This window comes from Paroedura picta, chromosome 2 (genome assembly GCF_049243985.1).
Source record: "Paroedura picta isolate Pp20150507F chromosome 2, Ppicta_v3.0, whole genome shotgun sequence".
NCBI lineage: Eukaryota > Metazoa > Chordata > Lepidosauria > Squamata > Gekkonidae > Paroedura > Paroedura picta.
Window position 1 is genome coordinate 76347119 of NC_135370.1, and position 16534 is coordinate 76363652.

The 16534-nt window shown below is 43.2% G+C and overlaps 1 protein-coding gene across 3 annotated transcripts in view; it reads left to right on the forward strand.

The window, feature by feature from the left end:
- LOC143829679 (proto-oncogene Mas-like) overlaps positions 1–12557 on the forward strand; it is a 40425-nt gene extending 27868 nt beyond the window's left edge. Inside the window, exons 1-3 of one of the 3 annotated variants that reach the window (XM_077320935.1) lie at positions 7096–7506; positions 10750–10849; positions 11270–12557. In XM_077320935.1, the coding sequence (XP_077177050.1) occupies positions 11341–12348 (1008 nt within the window). In that variant the 5' untranslated portion in view covers positions 7096–7506; positions 10750–10849; positions 11270–11340 and the 3' untranslated portion in view covers positions 12349–12557. Of the gene's footprint in view, positions 1–7095; positions 7507–10749; positions 10850–11269 lie in introns of those variants that run through there. The other 2 variants (XM_077320936.1, XM_077320937.1) reach the window with 2 other exon arrangements.
- The last annotated feature ends 3977 nt before the right edge of the window (positions 12558–16534 follow it).

Sequence of the window (16534 nt, forward strand, 5' to 3'; positions counted from 1 at the left end):
TATATACACCTCTCTCATTCTTAAGATGGCTTACAGAATACACATATAATGGGATGAAGAAGTGAAGAAGAAGAGTTGGGTCTAATATGCCCCTTTTCTCTACCGAACGGTGGGCTGGGCACTTATGTAGGAATCAGAGGCCAGAGTCCCCCCAGCGAGGTCCCCCCAGCGAGGAGTGAGGTGGTGGGTGACAGTCCTGCTGCCTGCGCGGTAAGGCTCGTCGGCACGCAACAGTCCCCTTGGGGGGTGGGGGGAATGGGCGGGTTGGGAGGCGCAAAGGGTCTCCCAACTGGTGGGAACTCCAGCCAGTTGCGTGATGGGCCAATCGGAAGGTGCTTCACGCCTTTGGATTGGCCCCTCACCCGACTGGCTGGAGCTCTCGTCTGTCCGGGTGAGGGGGCCAATCGGAAGGCACCCACTCTCCTTCTACTTACCCCTTAGCAAATTATGAAGGAAGAACTATTACAATTTGTTATCCCATCTCTCTATTCCTCCCTACTTTTCATGTTTCTTTCAATTAAATAATGCAACAGAGGGTGTGTATTTTGAAAATCATTGCCATGGAAAGTTAAAAAAGGAGAAAAATGATCATGAGCTTTAAAAATGAAGAAAATGTGTACCCCCACCTTTACTATCACAAGGAGCCAAAGACTGCTACAAAAACAAGTTCTTCTCTAACGTTACAAGTAGCTTTGAAAACAATGTCTGGGGAAATTTTGCTTTCCATACAACTCTGAAAGATATAGGGCAGTCCAAAGTAGAGTTACACCCTTTCAAACCCATTAAGTCAATGAGGTTATGAGGGTGTAACTCTCATCACGATTTATATCAAGCAGAAATTTTTTCCAGCAACAGAGTAACTACAGGAAGGACATCTTACTCCTTCTTCAGCAGTTTGGAAGAACTAACTTTAAAAAGTGAAGCTCTCCCCACCCCTAATTTCTTACTTGACATTGTGTGCCGGGGACTGATCAAAAACACCAGAGAAGGGCCACTGAAAAGGTCAGACACTACTAAATAGGATTGCTTGCAAAGACACAGCCACTTAGAGAGTGGGGGGAAAATATGAATACAGTGCTTGCCACAAAACAAACAAAACAGCAAACCATTTCTTAGGTCCTATAGCTGGACTCCACATGGGTCTGAGGGGTAAAGCCTGTGTTTTTAAAAAGAAAAATGGTTTTAAGACCTATCTGTTGAGGTATGTAAGTTCTGAAACGGACCATGCAGAACCAAGTAGGATTTAATTTAAGTAGTGGCAGCCTAAAGATAAATTCCATTTCATAGAATCATAGAATCATAGAATCATAGAATCATAGAATCATAGAATCATAGAATCATAGAATCATAGAATCATAGAATCATAGAATCATAGAATCATAGAATCATAGAGTTGGAAGGGGCCATACAGGCCATCTAGTCCAACCTCCTGCTCAATGCAGGATCAGCCCGAAGCATCCTAAAGCATCCAAGAAAAGTGTGTATCCAACCTTTGCTTGAAGACTGCCAGTGAGGGGGAGCTCACCACCTCCTTAGGCAGCCTATTCCACTGCTGAACTACTCTGACTGTGAATTTTTTTCTTGATATCTAGCCTATATCGTTGTACTTGAAGTTTAAACACATTACTGCGCGTCCTTTCCTCTGCAGCCAACGGGAACAGCATCCTGCCCTCCTCCAAGTGACAACCTTGACAATAAAGAGGGCTATCATGTCCCCTTTCAACCTCCTTTTCTCCAGGCTGAACATTCCCAAGTCCCTCAACCTAGCTTCATAGGGCTTGGTCCCTTGGCCCCAGATCATCCTCATCGCTCTCCTCTGTACCCTTTCAATTTTATCTACGTCCTTCTTGAAGTGAGGCCTCCAGAACTGCACACAGTACTCCAGGTGTGGTCTGACCAGTGCCGTATACAATGGGACTATGACATCTTGTGATTTTGATGTGATGCCCAAAATGGCATTTGCCTTTTCTACCGCTGCATCACACTGCCTACTCATGTTTAGCTTACAATCCACAAGTACCCCAAGGTCTTGTTCACACATAGTGTTACCTAGAAGCATATCCCCCATCCAGTAGGCATGCTTTTCATTTTTCTGATCCAGACTTATCTTTATTAAATTGCATCTTGTCCTCATTTGCCCATTTTTCCATTGTGTTCAGATCTCATTGAATTACGTCTCTGTCTTCTGGAGTATTTGCCAGTCCTCCCAATTTGGTGTCATCTGCAAACTTGATGAGTAGTCCCTCCACCCCCTCTAGATCATATCGCACCAAGCACCGAGCCCTGAGGTACCCCGCAACTCACCTCCCTCCAGTCTGATGAAGCACCACTGACAACAACTCTTTGAGTGCGGTTCTTTCCTCTTACACAAGGCAAGAGTCGGCACATCTGTGGCATATGCTGATATAAGATCCTTATTGGCCTCCTCCCTTGTCAACTGTTGGGCAAAACTGGGCCCAGTATGTAGATGTGCAACCTACTTTATCAGATACAAAGAACATAACAAACAGGCAACTGGATGAAAGGGCGAAACACTCATACATCATAATGTCCAACCCCAAAACTCAATGAGGGTTAATTCCCATTTTAACATTTCCCCAGTTTCTTTCATCCTCATTTTCATGTTACAGAAGTTCAAATGTAATTTGGGCTGCCAAGTTCAGATTTTGAAAGGGCATATCTACCTTTAAAGATTGCAGAGAGCTGGGCATAATATCACAGTATAGATTTTTAATCACACATCCACAATGATGAAGTTGCACTGACTGGAATTTTCCCTTCGTCTGGATTCAGCAAGCTCAAGAATGATGCTTTCACTGTAGCATCAACTTCGAATATGGGAACAGAGTACTATGCTGGTCTCTATAATGCCTAACGAAAAAGTGGGCTGAATAACTCAGTGCTTTGGAGCTGAGCAGAGTCATTCTAAGGTGCTTTAGTCCTAAGTAAGATCCTCTTGTAAAAATAAATGGAAACTTTGTAGCACCTTCAAAGACTAACAGTTCTTTCCTTCTAGCAAAAGCTATTAGGACACTTTTACTGGCTTCATGAAATGCTTTCTGTGGGATTGTGCTGCCATCATGTGGGCAACAAAAATCCTAATTTTGTATTTCCCCTCTTCATTTTCCAAGGTGGCATTCTATTTAAACGTGAAACAGACTCTCACATAAAAGAAAATATGAAAACAAAGGCAAAAAAGTATCAAACTTTCTGTCCTGTGGTTACAATTATGTTGTAATACAATATGAATTTTACACCGTTTCTTCTCCCAAATCCTTAACTCTTGTCTGAAGAAACTAAATTAGAAAATCAATATATAATTTTGAGATAGAAAATTTATATCCAAATAGGGCTGTTAGGTCCAGGTTGGGAAATGTTTGGAAATTTGGGGGTAGAGGAGAGGGAGGGTGGCCCATTTCTTTCAGGAGAACTGATCTCTCTAGTGTGGAGACCAGATGAATTTCTTAGAGATTTCAAGGTTCTACTAGGAAATTGGCAGTCTAAAAACCAGTCCTTCATCTAAAGCAGTGGTTCTCAACCTTGGGGTCCCGACCCTATTTGTGGTTGCTTGGCCCCTTCCATAGGTTTGTCAGGTTGCTGGCTGCCGCAGTGGCGGTGGCCTGCTGGGGAGGAGGGCAGAGGTAGGTGGAGGTGGGTGGTGGCAGCAGCTGGTGGCTGGCGTAGGTGGCCAGTGGCTGGTGGGTGGCAGAGCCAGGCAGAGGCATCAGAGCCATGGCACTGGCCACCTCCACGCCGCCTTGATTTTTGTGCACCTGCGCATGCACATGCCCGCGTATGTAGCCCATGTAAAAGCGTGGGCTGCCCCCGCCGCCAGGGTCAGGCCAGTAAAAAGGTCGAAAACCACTGATCTAAAGCAACAGTCTGACAACAAGGGTTGCCTTCTATAGGTTGAGAAATTCCTTGAGATGGGAGGCGTGGTGTTGTGTATGTGGGCACATGGGCAATCATACAGAGGACCAAGCACATGGTCCACAGTAGGATTGGGAAAACCTGGACTCGAACATTTGCAGCCACTATGACACCTGATTAAATTAATCAAGGGGCCTGTGCCAATGGCTCACTGCTCTGGCCAGCCACATGGTTCTATGTATATCTTTCAGCGTTCCACAGGGCCTGCAAAATAGAGTTCTTCCACCAGGTCTATGGTTGAGACCAGGCAGCAAGGAAGATGAGTGGTGGTAGTGAGCTACATCTGCGCCCTTGGTTCACCCTCTCCTTATTAGTGTGTATTTTAGTTAGGTATGTATTTTCTGCCACAGCATCTTTTCTGAGATCAGGGCTCTCTCAGCCTCACCCACCCCATAGGGTGTCTGTTGTGGGGAGAGGAAAGGGAAGGCGACTGTAAGCCGCTTTGAGCCTCCTTCGGGTAGGGAAAAGTGGCATATAAGAACCAACTCTTCTTCTTTTTCTATATTGTATTTAATGGTATTTTTAATGCCTCTTTGAAGGGGTTTATGGGGATTTTAGACTACATTGTAATCCGCTGTGAGCCCTTGGGGTGAGGTGGGCAATAAATTTAAGCATAAGTATAAAAATAAAAATAATAAAAATAATAGAGCCAGTTTGGTGTAGTGGTTAGGAATGTGGACTTCTTATCTGACGAGCCGGGTTTGATTCTGCACTCCCCCACATGCAGCCAGCTGGGTGACCTTGGGCTCGCCACGGCACTGAGAAAGCTGTTCTGACCGAGCAGTGATATCTTGGCTCTCTCAGCCTCACCCACCCCATAGGGTGTCTGTTGTGGGGAGAGGAAAGGGAAGGTGACTGTAAGCTGCTTTGAGACTTCTTCTGGTAGAGAAAAGCAGCATATAAGAACCAACTCATAATAATAATAATAATAATAATAATAATAACAACAACAACAACAACAACAACAACAACAAATGTTTGGCTCCTAAGGGGATTTTTCAGAGTGAAGTCTTGGTGCTGCTTGTATTATGTACACTCACAATTAAAGAGAGCTGCAACGATTCCAGTGCCATGTGGTTCTTGAACCCACGTATTCGACAGGTGGAGCCTGGCAGGGTTTGGGGAGGGGAGGCATCTGAGTGGGGTATAATGTCATAGAGTCCTCCTTCCAAAGCAGCCCTTTTCTCTAAGATAAATGATCTTGGTAGTCTGGGGATCTGTTGTAATTCCAGGATATCTCCAGGTGTTTTCTGGAGGTTGGCAACCCTACCTGTTAGCATGCAATAATGAAATGTGAGTGGTTAACAGTGCAATCCTAAACAAGTCTACTTAGAATTCTATTCAGGTCTTAATGGGGATTACTCGCAGGAGATTATGTTTAGAACTGAAACGTTAAGTCCTTGATTCTAATGTCACCTGAGACAGAGATTTAGTATGGGCCAGGCGCCTTAAACATGGCACAATATATCCTACTCTTCCACTGTTAATGTTAAGATGATAATTACAATGACCTATTTTTTAAAGTTTGTAATAATCACTGTAATTGTGCATGTGTAATACTTTTAACTCTAAAGTGTGCTAATAAATGTAGTATATAAATGTCAAGCATTGTTGTTGCTAAAAAAAGTCCATAAGGTTAAAAGGAAAAAATAAAAACAAAAAAGGAGTACCAAAGTCTAACAGATTTTCAATGAAATTTTAGTCACAGTCCAGATCAAATGAAATCAATGGGATTTGACTAGAATAATTCTGTAGGATTGTACTTCTGTCATGACATAATCTCTGTGGCTTTGCTCTATTAATACCAGTGATGGATGAAAAAAGTTTCACTTTAGACCTTGATTAATGCAATCCAGTTTTGCTTCAACATACCTGTTTTGAATAATACTTAAAAATCATGGCCAGAATATTCTCAGAGATTGAAATGTCCTCTCTCTGTTTTTTGAATGTTGCCCTTTTTGGTCACATGATGGCAGCAAAGCCTTGACTAAATCAGATTTCATGGTTCCAGAAGCCTATTATTAGTCAGGTTTTTTCTTCCACAGGACCTTTTTAGATGTCCTTAAATGCACAGTTGTCAATCTTATTTGTTCCAGGGGATACAGATATTTATTCTAAAGGAAAAACTTCTGCATAGGGAATATTCCATTTCCTAGCAGTGCTACGTGTATTTGCAACATCATGCAATCCAAATTATACACTGAAAGCTGATTCTGTGTCTTGCATGATTTCGTATAATTTATTCTACTCTCTTAGCTATTTTGCATACATCTATCCTAGTTTTGCTTGAGGGAAGAGATATGGAAGTGACAAGACTGAAAAAGTGGTTCCCACTTTTATACTTGCATTTCCTAGTTCCTTCTTCTTCAGCCTGGCTACAAATACTGATGCTACTCTACCCCATCTGCACTCCAAAATAAGGTTTGGACTACATCAACTCAAACATTTCTGGTTCTACCTTTACAGATCCTAGAGGATTAAATATGTTAATCAAGACTGTTTCCGCATGGGAGCAGTCATAGAGAAAAGAAATTATGCTTACAGCCAGACAGGCATTTTTCATTTGTTTTATTTTTTATTTGTGTGTTTGCAGTTTAGCGTAACAAGGAAATATAAATCAACAAAAACAAGAAAAGGAAAATATTGTCTGTTGAAAAGCAATAGCAAGCAATAGCAATGATGGAGCTACCGTCGATCAAGACTGTTCATATCTTACCAATCAGCTGTTCAACAGATGAGAGAACATAGGTCCAATCTCTTGCTCCCTCCCATGAGCAACTAATCTCCATACTTTTAACCTGATTGAAGGGTTAGATGTGCACAGAACAGATAAAGATATAAATATAGCTGTCCAAGAAGGAATTATAGAGAGACAACACAGAAACCTGGAATTTCATCAACCACATCAGTGAAAGTTTCACAGGCTACTTTGATACATCAGGTGAATCTATAGTGCTTTGCCAGTTCACATATGAACGTCTGGCAGTGCAATTAAGTTCAAAGTAAAAAAAAAAAAAAAAGAGGACATCAACCACACTTTTCAAAAGACAGGAGGAGCACAGAGCCTCACTGGGTTAGATAAATATGGAGACTTCAGTGCAAGAAGCCTTCCTGTGCTGGAGGAATGCTCTTCATTTTGCTGGACTGAGTGATAGTATACACCCACAGGAATGCAATAGTTTGGCAGCAATCTCACCTGGATTCTTCAGAGAGTTAATAATATCAGTTCAGAGAAATGGGCTAATGTGGAAGAAAGCACTCAGCATGTGTTTATATGACAACACAAACCACTCCTTCCTCAAGAGGAAATAATGAGATGATGACTATGCAATAGCTCTATATTGCCTTGCCCAGTATGAAGGAGACACTTAACGGATATCAGAATGCAAGCAATATGTTCTTATAACCCAGAGCAAAAACTGTGTCCTGAAGAAACTCATTCTCAAAGGCTTTCTACAGTGGGAATTGCATTTAATAACTACAAGGCGTTAACTTGCTGAAGATGACTTACTCACAAGAGACTACTGACCCAGTATGTTCTTGCCATGACATTTAGAAAGATTGGAGAAGAGCAAGGTAAAAGTTGGTTGAAAGAGTTAATTTCTCTATATTTCTCTGTTGTTCCTAATGGTTTTTATTTTCAGCCTTCAATATTTTCTATTCTTCTGCTATTTCCAGGATGACAATATAATCCTTCTTCTCCATCTTTTTCTTAATTCGAGCATCACTTTAATAATAACATGTATTGCAAAAATACATACGGCTGCATTTGGGGGAACACTGCACAACTGTAAATATCTGCTCATGAGATCTTGCTGCAGCCAGATTTTCACCCTTTTGGAAATGTGAAAGGCTTTTGTGTTGGAGCTGACTTCCCTTTTATTACACTGCCCATCTGAATCTTTGGGATAGGTAAAATTTAAATTAGTGATTCAAATTAAACCAACAGTTTGAGGGGTCCAAAAATGCATGGGTATGAGAAAAAGAAGGAGACAACCTATTTTACCGCTCCTTTAGAATCTTGTATGGGGTGTATGTGTGTGTATTAAGAGGAGGTTGCCATTCTCATTATTACTCGCTGAGTGTTTGTTAAATTCCTTTTATTTAAGTTGCAACTAATTCAGCCTCGGCTTGGATGGTGTCAGTTCTTGGGCTGATTGCTTTCAAGTAGCAGGCAGGTGACTAGGAGAATCAGGGTGGGGAGCACAGTCTAGATCAGACTGTAACTGGATCTCAGCTAACACGTTTGCTAATGGAGGGAGAACAATGTTCATGGCTCCCCCTCCCACTGCAGACTTCCATCTCCTCCCTCATGCTATCCCTGGGGGCCCCCGTTTTTCATGAGCAGCATTTCAGTGGGCATTGTGGCCTGCAGTGGAAGGGGAGATGTGAGAAGGTCCTTCTATCAGCAGGGATTTCTGGGGGGATCCAAGCCAATGTTTCCAACTATGTGGGAGGTGTTCCACATTATTGATTTGGCTGGAGGAAGACTGGAGGAAACGACTGCTCCTGTTGTCTTCATCACTGCAAGAAAAATCACCTCTCAAATAAAATAGAGCGGTTAGAGAAATTAAATGACATGCTTTGTATGACAAAACTGGTAGCTTATTTAAAAAGAAAGTTTCTAAAACCATTGATATTTGGAGACCAATGGTGAATCACATAGACAGCTAATTTTGATTTGCACGAACTCCTCAAAGATAGTACTTAATCCAATTATTTATATTCTACTTGTCTCATGATATTGTCAGCTAAACCATTGTATTCATAGCATGGTTATCTCACTGAATTTCTAGAATTTTCTGTTGAAATAAACCTGTTTAAAATGAAAATATAAACTGTCTCAATGTCGGGATTGGGTACATTCACATGTTCTTTCCCAACACTGTTTGCCAAGATTTTGTTTTGGAGCCCCATTAGAATCCTAGCCTCATGAATGCTTGTGTCAAGAAACTGGTCTCTTTAAGCAGTTTCTTGTTCAAATTCAAAACAATGGTTCAGGCTTAGGCCTAAAAAAGATGGATGTTTTTTTCTTTGAAGCAAAGCAAATTGCTTGTAACCTTCCAAGACTCGAGTCAAAATCATGGGAGGTAACCCACACCATTAGGCCTAATAGCTTCAAGGACACAAAATACAACAATAATGAATAAGGCAGGATACAAGAACATGGTCTATAAACCAGTACAGGGGTCAGAGGAAATGAGGAATCATGGTCCAGGATTTGGGAATCAGTGCAAGATACAACTTACTACATGGGCTTGCCCCCGCCAGTGCCAGCAGAATAGGACTGGGGATTGGGACTGAATGATAGTGAGGCTCTGTCTTCTAAAATGACCCATGGGTCCGTCTTTGGCCCTCCATATGGTGTTCAATGCATTGACATACCACCACCAGTACCTGGAGAGTGGCAGGTATATGTCAGCTCATCCAGCACCTTGTCTGTGAGGCCCTCCCTGATCTATCAGGGTCGACTTGTTCCAGGTCAAGTCTTGCACCAGGAGCTGGAACTCAGCAGCATAAGCCACTACAGTACCACACCCTGAGCCTTCGGGGAGGGTGGTATATAAATATAATTAATTAATTAATTAAATAACACAAATGGCAGATCCACCTGTTGGCATTCTCTGACTGCACTGAGTTGGTAAACACCATTTTCAGCTCCTCCATCATAATTCCTAGGAAGGAAGACTGGTTGAGGAGGCATGGGATGGATCACTTGGCAATCTGCCCCTTGAACAGGCTCATTCAGACAGCTGCAAAATCCTGTGGCTGTAGCGTAATACAGAGCTGACACTGACTGTTTCCTCATTAGGGGATATTCCTTCTTTTAGCCTTGCTTTGGATTTCCTCTGCATGCTGCAAGTCAACTCTAGCATTTCTGTATTTGCGCTTTCCTCCCCTTATTTCTCAGGCTGCAATTCATGACATGCTTTCCACACTGAGTCTAATGGAGGCAGCCTCCCATCATGCTTTGCCCCCTTTCCCTTCTCAAAAAAGGTGTTTTTTTTTTTTGCAAAATGATGCCTGCTTGCACCATTGTTTTTATCGCACCTCTTAATCCCACCATTCTGCATCCTTGATTGCCTCCCCCATTCCCTCCAAAGTGTTCTGAATGTTTTTTTTTAACCCTGAGTTTTAAAATGAGTATAATGTTATAACATTATAACACTGCTGTGCAAAACTGCAAGACTGCTTTTTAAAAAACTTATACACAATGTTGTAATGTGATCACACTTTTTTTTAAGGCAGATGTTTTGGAATGGAGGGAGGGGGAAGGAAGGAAGGAAGGAAGGAAGGAAGGAAGGAAGGAAGGAAGGAAGGAAGGAAGGAAGGAAGGAAGGAAGGAAATGAGGAAAGGGGCATTCCCAAATGACTCAAAATGGAAGCATGGGGAACCAATGCATTGGCCAATTGGTTAACTGTTCCTGCAGTGTTTGGTTCTGAGCTACCAGGGCTGTTGCTGCTACCTCATTCTCTTTCTTTGTGTATTGGAAGTAACACGTCATATTCAAGGCAAAGCCTGGCACTATTACTCTAACTAGTGTTTCTGGGATACAAAACAACAACAACAACAAGTCAGGTTACAAGAGTATAGCCTATAAACTAGTCCATGTAATAGAAGAAACAAGATCTAGGTTTCTCGTTATAAAAGCAAGCAAAAGTTAACAAACTCAGAGTACAAGGCAAAAAGTCAGGATAGTACTCTGTTCACTAAATAGGTCAGCTCACAAAATGGTGTAACAAGCAATGCTGCTTCTGCATAAATCCTTGCTCAGCATGTTCTCTTTATCTGCTTCCTTTTGCTGGCTCATCTTCCAGGGCCCAGATCTTCTTCCAGATGTTCGTCCTTGCTACTCTCTAACCGCCTGTCCATCCTAATCCTGTAGAGAATTAGCATTGATCACTTTTGTGGAACCAGGTGAGTACTCTTTTTCTCTCAATCTGTCTAACGTGCCTTCCTTCTATAGTCTGTTGGTTTGGGGGACTCCAGTGGAGACTTGGTCTCTGGTTGGTTGGCTAGTGGAAAGGGTCTGGTGGTAGCACTAGTCTGGGGTGTGAGAACTTTCAGCCTTCTGGGGATTTTTATCTTGTTTGACCTGCCCCATTCCAAGGGATCCTAAGTTGGGGTCTCATGACAAGCTCAACTTGTGGTCCAATCTCAGATCAATGTATGTGAGGCAAGAAATATTTTCTGTTTCATTTCTAAAGGCTATCTAACGGGGAATCCTTCTGATTGCCATCAAGATAACATACAACTTTATTCCATGAGCTACAGAAATCACTTGGTGAATGTAGTCTGAATTACTGTTGTGTTTCCACTTTTTTTTGCTGCCTGCAGGTGAATGTGAAAAAGGAACAGGGAGGCGAGTCTCTGCCTCCATAGAGTCTCTGCCTCTATAAGGCTCTATAATGACTGAGAGGACAACCCCAATGTTGACTTCACCAGGACAAAGCACTAGCTGTTGGGTACGCAATGGAACTGGATGCAGTATTCGTGTGCACACTTCAACTGATGGGGTAATCTATATCATCAATCAACTCATCTGCCTCTTTGGCTTAGCAGGGAATGGGATCATCCTTTGGTTTCTCATATCTAATATCCGGAAGAAGCCCTTTATCATCTATATCTTCAACTTAGCAGTGGCTGACTTTGCTTATCTCATCTTCTGCCTGATTGTTGTCTGCATTTTTGCTGCTGAATATTTTGGTAGCTACAATTTCCCCAGGTGTACACTGATGCATACATTGTATAAGGCAGAATTATTCTTATACAGCACTAGTATATATTTCCTAACAGCCATTAGTGTTGAAAGATGTCTCTGTGCCATTTTCCCAATCTGGTACCGATCTAACTGTCATAACTGGTCTCCTCTTTCTGTATCTGCAGTACTGTGGTCCTATGCCATTGTACTGTCTGGAGTGAACTTTTTCTCCTGTTTCTCATGGGTAAATTCTGCTTGTCAGAATATGACCAAAGTAATTATAGTTGTCAACCTCTTCATCTTCACCCCATGCATGCTTCTGTCCAGCCTTACCCTGTTCATAAAAGTGAGGTACTGCTTACAGCAACACTATACAGGTCACATCTATATAGTTATTTTACTCACTGTCCTATGCTTTATCATTTTTGCTGTTCCCCTCAGTATACAACTCTTTCTCAGAGAGTTGAGCTATTGTAAACTACCTAAAATATTTTACCTACTTGCCTCTGTGAACAGCAGTATCAATCCAATTATTTACTTTCTAGTCGGTAGCTACAGGGAGAAGGGGTTCAAGAAACCTCTCCATTATATCCTGTCCAGGGCTCTGAATGAGGAGAGAATCTCTGGGAGGGAAAGGGAAGGAGGAGTCTACAATACAGATACAGAGGTGACAATGAGTCAGTGTCAGAGAGCAGGGCTTTTCTCATCTGCCTAACTCAAACTTGTGTAACATTGTCTTTAATGCAAATGCAAAAGTGAACGTTTCTGTTATGTATGTGGACATTTGGCCACTGATGCAAATGAGGGTTTCTGCCAGCCAAGGAACTAACCAATCAAAGGAAGCTGATTGCTCTGCTTAGGGCCAATCAAAGGCAGCAGCTCACTGCCTGAAAGGTATAAAAGTGCATGACTTATCCTGTTTTTTTCTGTTCAGTAGTTGTAGTCTGTTGCTGGAGTTGTTAAATAAAAAGAGCTGTTCTGAATAATTGGAGTCTGTGATCACTGAACCCGCAGACTTAATAGGTTCTGCAATACACACTGACATTCTCTTCTGTATTTTTTCTCACATTAACAGCATTCATACCTTATTAGTAAGCAGACCCCTCCTCACTCTTGAGGAATCATTTACAGCCAGCCCTTCCACAACACCTCAAATATATTAATTTGCAGTGCTGTCTGGCAGAAATGGACCTTGAAATAAATAAATAAATAAATAAATAAATAAATAAATAAATAAATAAATAAATAAATAAATAAATAAATAAATAAATAAATAAAAGTGATAATTATTTTGGCCTTGTGGGGGGTTGGGCGGGTTGGGAGGCGCTTCGCGCCTCAAGGAGCCAGTCAGCAGCAGCGCTGCGTGCAGCTGCTAATTGGCACCTTGGCCCCGGACTGACAAGTGGAGGGCCTAATCAGTCTGGGGGAAGGGGCCAATGGGAACCCTTCCTCATCCCGGACAGGGCCCACCCTAACATCCCTTGCGGCTTTATATATACCGCTCCCGCGGAGCAGTTTAAGATGTGCTTGCATAATTATTCTTTGATTTTTGATAGGCACCCTAGATTATTGTTCCTCTTAAACCTGCTTGACCAACTAAAGGGCATTTCCCTCTCACACATATTTTTTGCATGCATGAAACATACGTTCAATTAGTGGTTGATCTGGAGTGGCCTACAGCAGTGGTCCCCAACCTTTTTATCACCAGGGACCACTCAACGCTTGACAATTTTACTGAGGCCCGTGAGGGGGGGGTAGTTTACTCCTCTACTCTCAACCACTGCCCTAACGCTCTCTGATAGCTATGGTAATGTTTAAACATCCCTTCAAAATAAGATACAGACACACCACAACAATGAACATAAGGAACATTTTATTTTCATGGAAATTTTAACTCATGACACTGACAAATCAATGGGAACCCTGAGCTTGTTTCTCTGCAACGAGATAGTCCCATCTAGGAGTGATGGGAGACAATGACACCCAAAGTGTGTTGTAAAGGGCCGGGGGGGGGGGGAAAGGCATCCTTCGTGGCCCACCTCCAATTAGTCGACGGACCACATGTGGTCCATGGCCCACAGGTTGGGGATCGCTATTGTACAGAATATTGTGATAGGACACCCAATCTCAACAGATGTTGCCATAAAAACTGCCTTTGCAGGTCCCAGGGGAGACTGATCCCCCAGTCTCCTGGGTGCATTAAGTCAAAGATTCAATAGTTACAAAATTGGGAGCCAGAAAACCCTAAACTTTGTCTAGTAGACTGCCATCATCCCTGTATTTGTCCCAAGAACTAAGGGGTCCATGGGCAACCATCTGTCTATCTGGGAGCAAAGCAAGGTGTCTCAAACTAGTCCAGGGAAGAGTGACACCAAAATTAAAGCATGCGTACCTGCAACCAAGAAGGCACTGGCTGAGTATTTCTTGTAATATTTCCAAGAATCAGACAAATGTTTACACAATAATATTAATTTAGATGGAAGCCAATTAGATCCTTAGTAACCAGAGCCTTAGTAACCTCTTTTATTGAACTAAATAGCACTGAAGGCTTCTGTGAGGCTGAGGCTTAGGTGAGGGCTCAAGATGATGAGACAGTTGGACAGGCAGCTGTTTAAGTACTAATGAATAACTTCATGTTTGCTAAATTGATGCAGCATTCCGAAACAGAATCTTAATCATTTCCTTTTGGGGGGTGGGTAGGCTGTAATTTGCAGCAAGAGTGATTGTTCATTAATTTTCTTCTATATGCTATGATTGTAATTCCAAAAGTACTCAATTATGATAATAGAAAAATAAAAAATGATGAACATTTGCTTTTTGTATGTACAGAAGAGCAGCAATTATTCTCCTCCCTTGGAACAAGAATTGATTAAGGATCCATTCAGGAATGCTTCATGAGCAAATGGGAAATAATTAATTAGCCTAAGAAAAAAGATGCTTTAATGAAAACATCTGACATAGTCTGCATCTTATCAAGAGTACCATCAGTATTAGATTGCTGGGAGAGATGAGAATGCTTACCCATCTCTGCAGCTTTTCCTGGTCTGAATCCTTTCCATTATGCTATTATCTCTGCTAGAGAAAAGTACAAGGAACTCTATGGATTGCTCACAATAATGAACTATTTATTTATTTAAAAATTCAAATGTAATTTAAAAAAAAAACTGCAAAAAATTATATTATAGGGATTGCAAAGGATATAGAAAGAAATAAGACAATATAACATTCTAATAAAGTTAAAGAATGAGCTATCTTTAACCGCTCCTGCGGAGCGGATTAAATAAAGCGCTAAGGGCTGTTGGGGAGGAGTTAGGGCGGGCCCTGTCCGGGATAAAAACTCGGAAGGGCGAATAAGGAGCTGTGAAGCGGTTTCTGATTCGCCTTTCCAAGTGTCACTCGGGGGCCAAGTGGTTCACGCGGCTCCCCATTGGCTGCTTGGCCTGGCCTGGCCTGGCCTTGGCCACCAGGGGAGTCGCCGCTCAGTCTAAGAAGACCTCTGAGCTGGTGAGTCCTCCCGGTGACCTCTCCTCCCTGTTGGGAAAGGAGCAGGGACGCCACGGCGTCCCTGTTCCTTTCCGTCCACCCCCCAACTACATTTTCACAAACCGCCAGAGACACACACACGCACGCACCCGACCAACGCTTACTCCCCCTCCTTACCGTGACACCGTCCTCCGCTTTCCTCTCTCTTTCTGCTTCTGCCTGCAGCGCCGGGCCTAGGCCATGCGACCCGCGCAGCAGCCACCACGGCCCTGCAATCAGGAGCCGTCACCACCCATTGCCGCCGCCCTTCACCGCCCGTTGTCGCCGCTGCAGCCCGGAGCTACTGTCCGGTAGGTGCGGGGCCAACTCCACAGCTCACCCCCGCCTGGCCACCTCCCTGCCTGCCCACCACCCTTCTCCCAGCCCTGAAAACAGCCTTGCTGCCTTGCTGCCGCAGTGAGGCTGCTCCTAGGCCCGGGAGAAGGCCCCGCGTCCTTCCCGGGTGGGTGGGTGCTTGCCGCCCTTCTCCCAGCCCTGGGAACAGCCTCACCGCCTCTGTAATGCAGCCAGCCTGTTCTCGCCACCGAGAGAACGCCCCTGGTCTCCCCTGACTTGCTGTGGTGCCCCAGCCCCTGGGAAGCCTTCGCCCTGTGAAGGCTTCCCCGGGGAGCGGGGGCCTAGCACCCATTTTATGCCTCAATAAAATTGACTTTATTTCTAGTTTACAATAATAATAACAAACAATGAATAGTATGTCAGCAGACATGGTGGTTTGAAAGCTCTCAGAAGGAAGTTGACATGATGGCCCCAAGCCATCTTTGACATCCAAACACAAACCAGTGTGCAATGATATGGTGGCTCCAAGCCCTGAGTCCACCTCTGATACCCAATTTCCAAAGCATGCAATGATATATGTAGACATGGTGGCTCCAAGCCAAGCGCACCCCTAACACCCAAACACAAATCAGTGTACAATGATGTGTATTTATGTGGTAGCTGGAAGACAGAGAAGGCAGCTCAAAAACCCAGAGAAGGATGTAGACATGAAGCCCTGAGGAGGAAGTACACATTGTGGGTCAAAGCCCTGAAACAGAAGAAGACATGATGGAAATAGAATGAGGTAGCTATGACCTGACAAGGAAGTAAATGCCAAAGCCCTGATATGGAGATTAATGTGATGGATTGAAGTCCACCCCTGATACCCAACCCCTAAAGTGTGCCCACTGTTATGTATGGCAGACTGGCACACTGTCCTCAACAACCATTGGTACTCCTCAACAGTCTAGTCTTATGCCAAAACCAGGCACTGCTAATGTTTGCCAAGACACAGTAGGGCCATCTTCTCTCCCAGCTTGTTCTAAGCCACAGATTTGACATGACAGCTGCAACCTGAGACATGTCTTGCCTTCCTCTCTTCC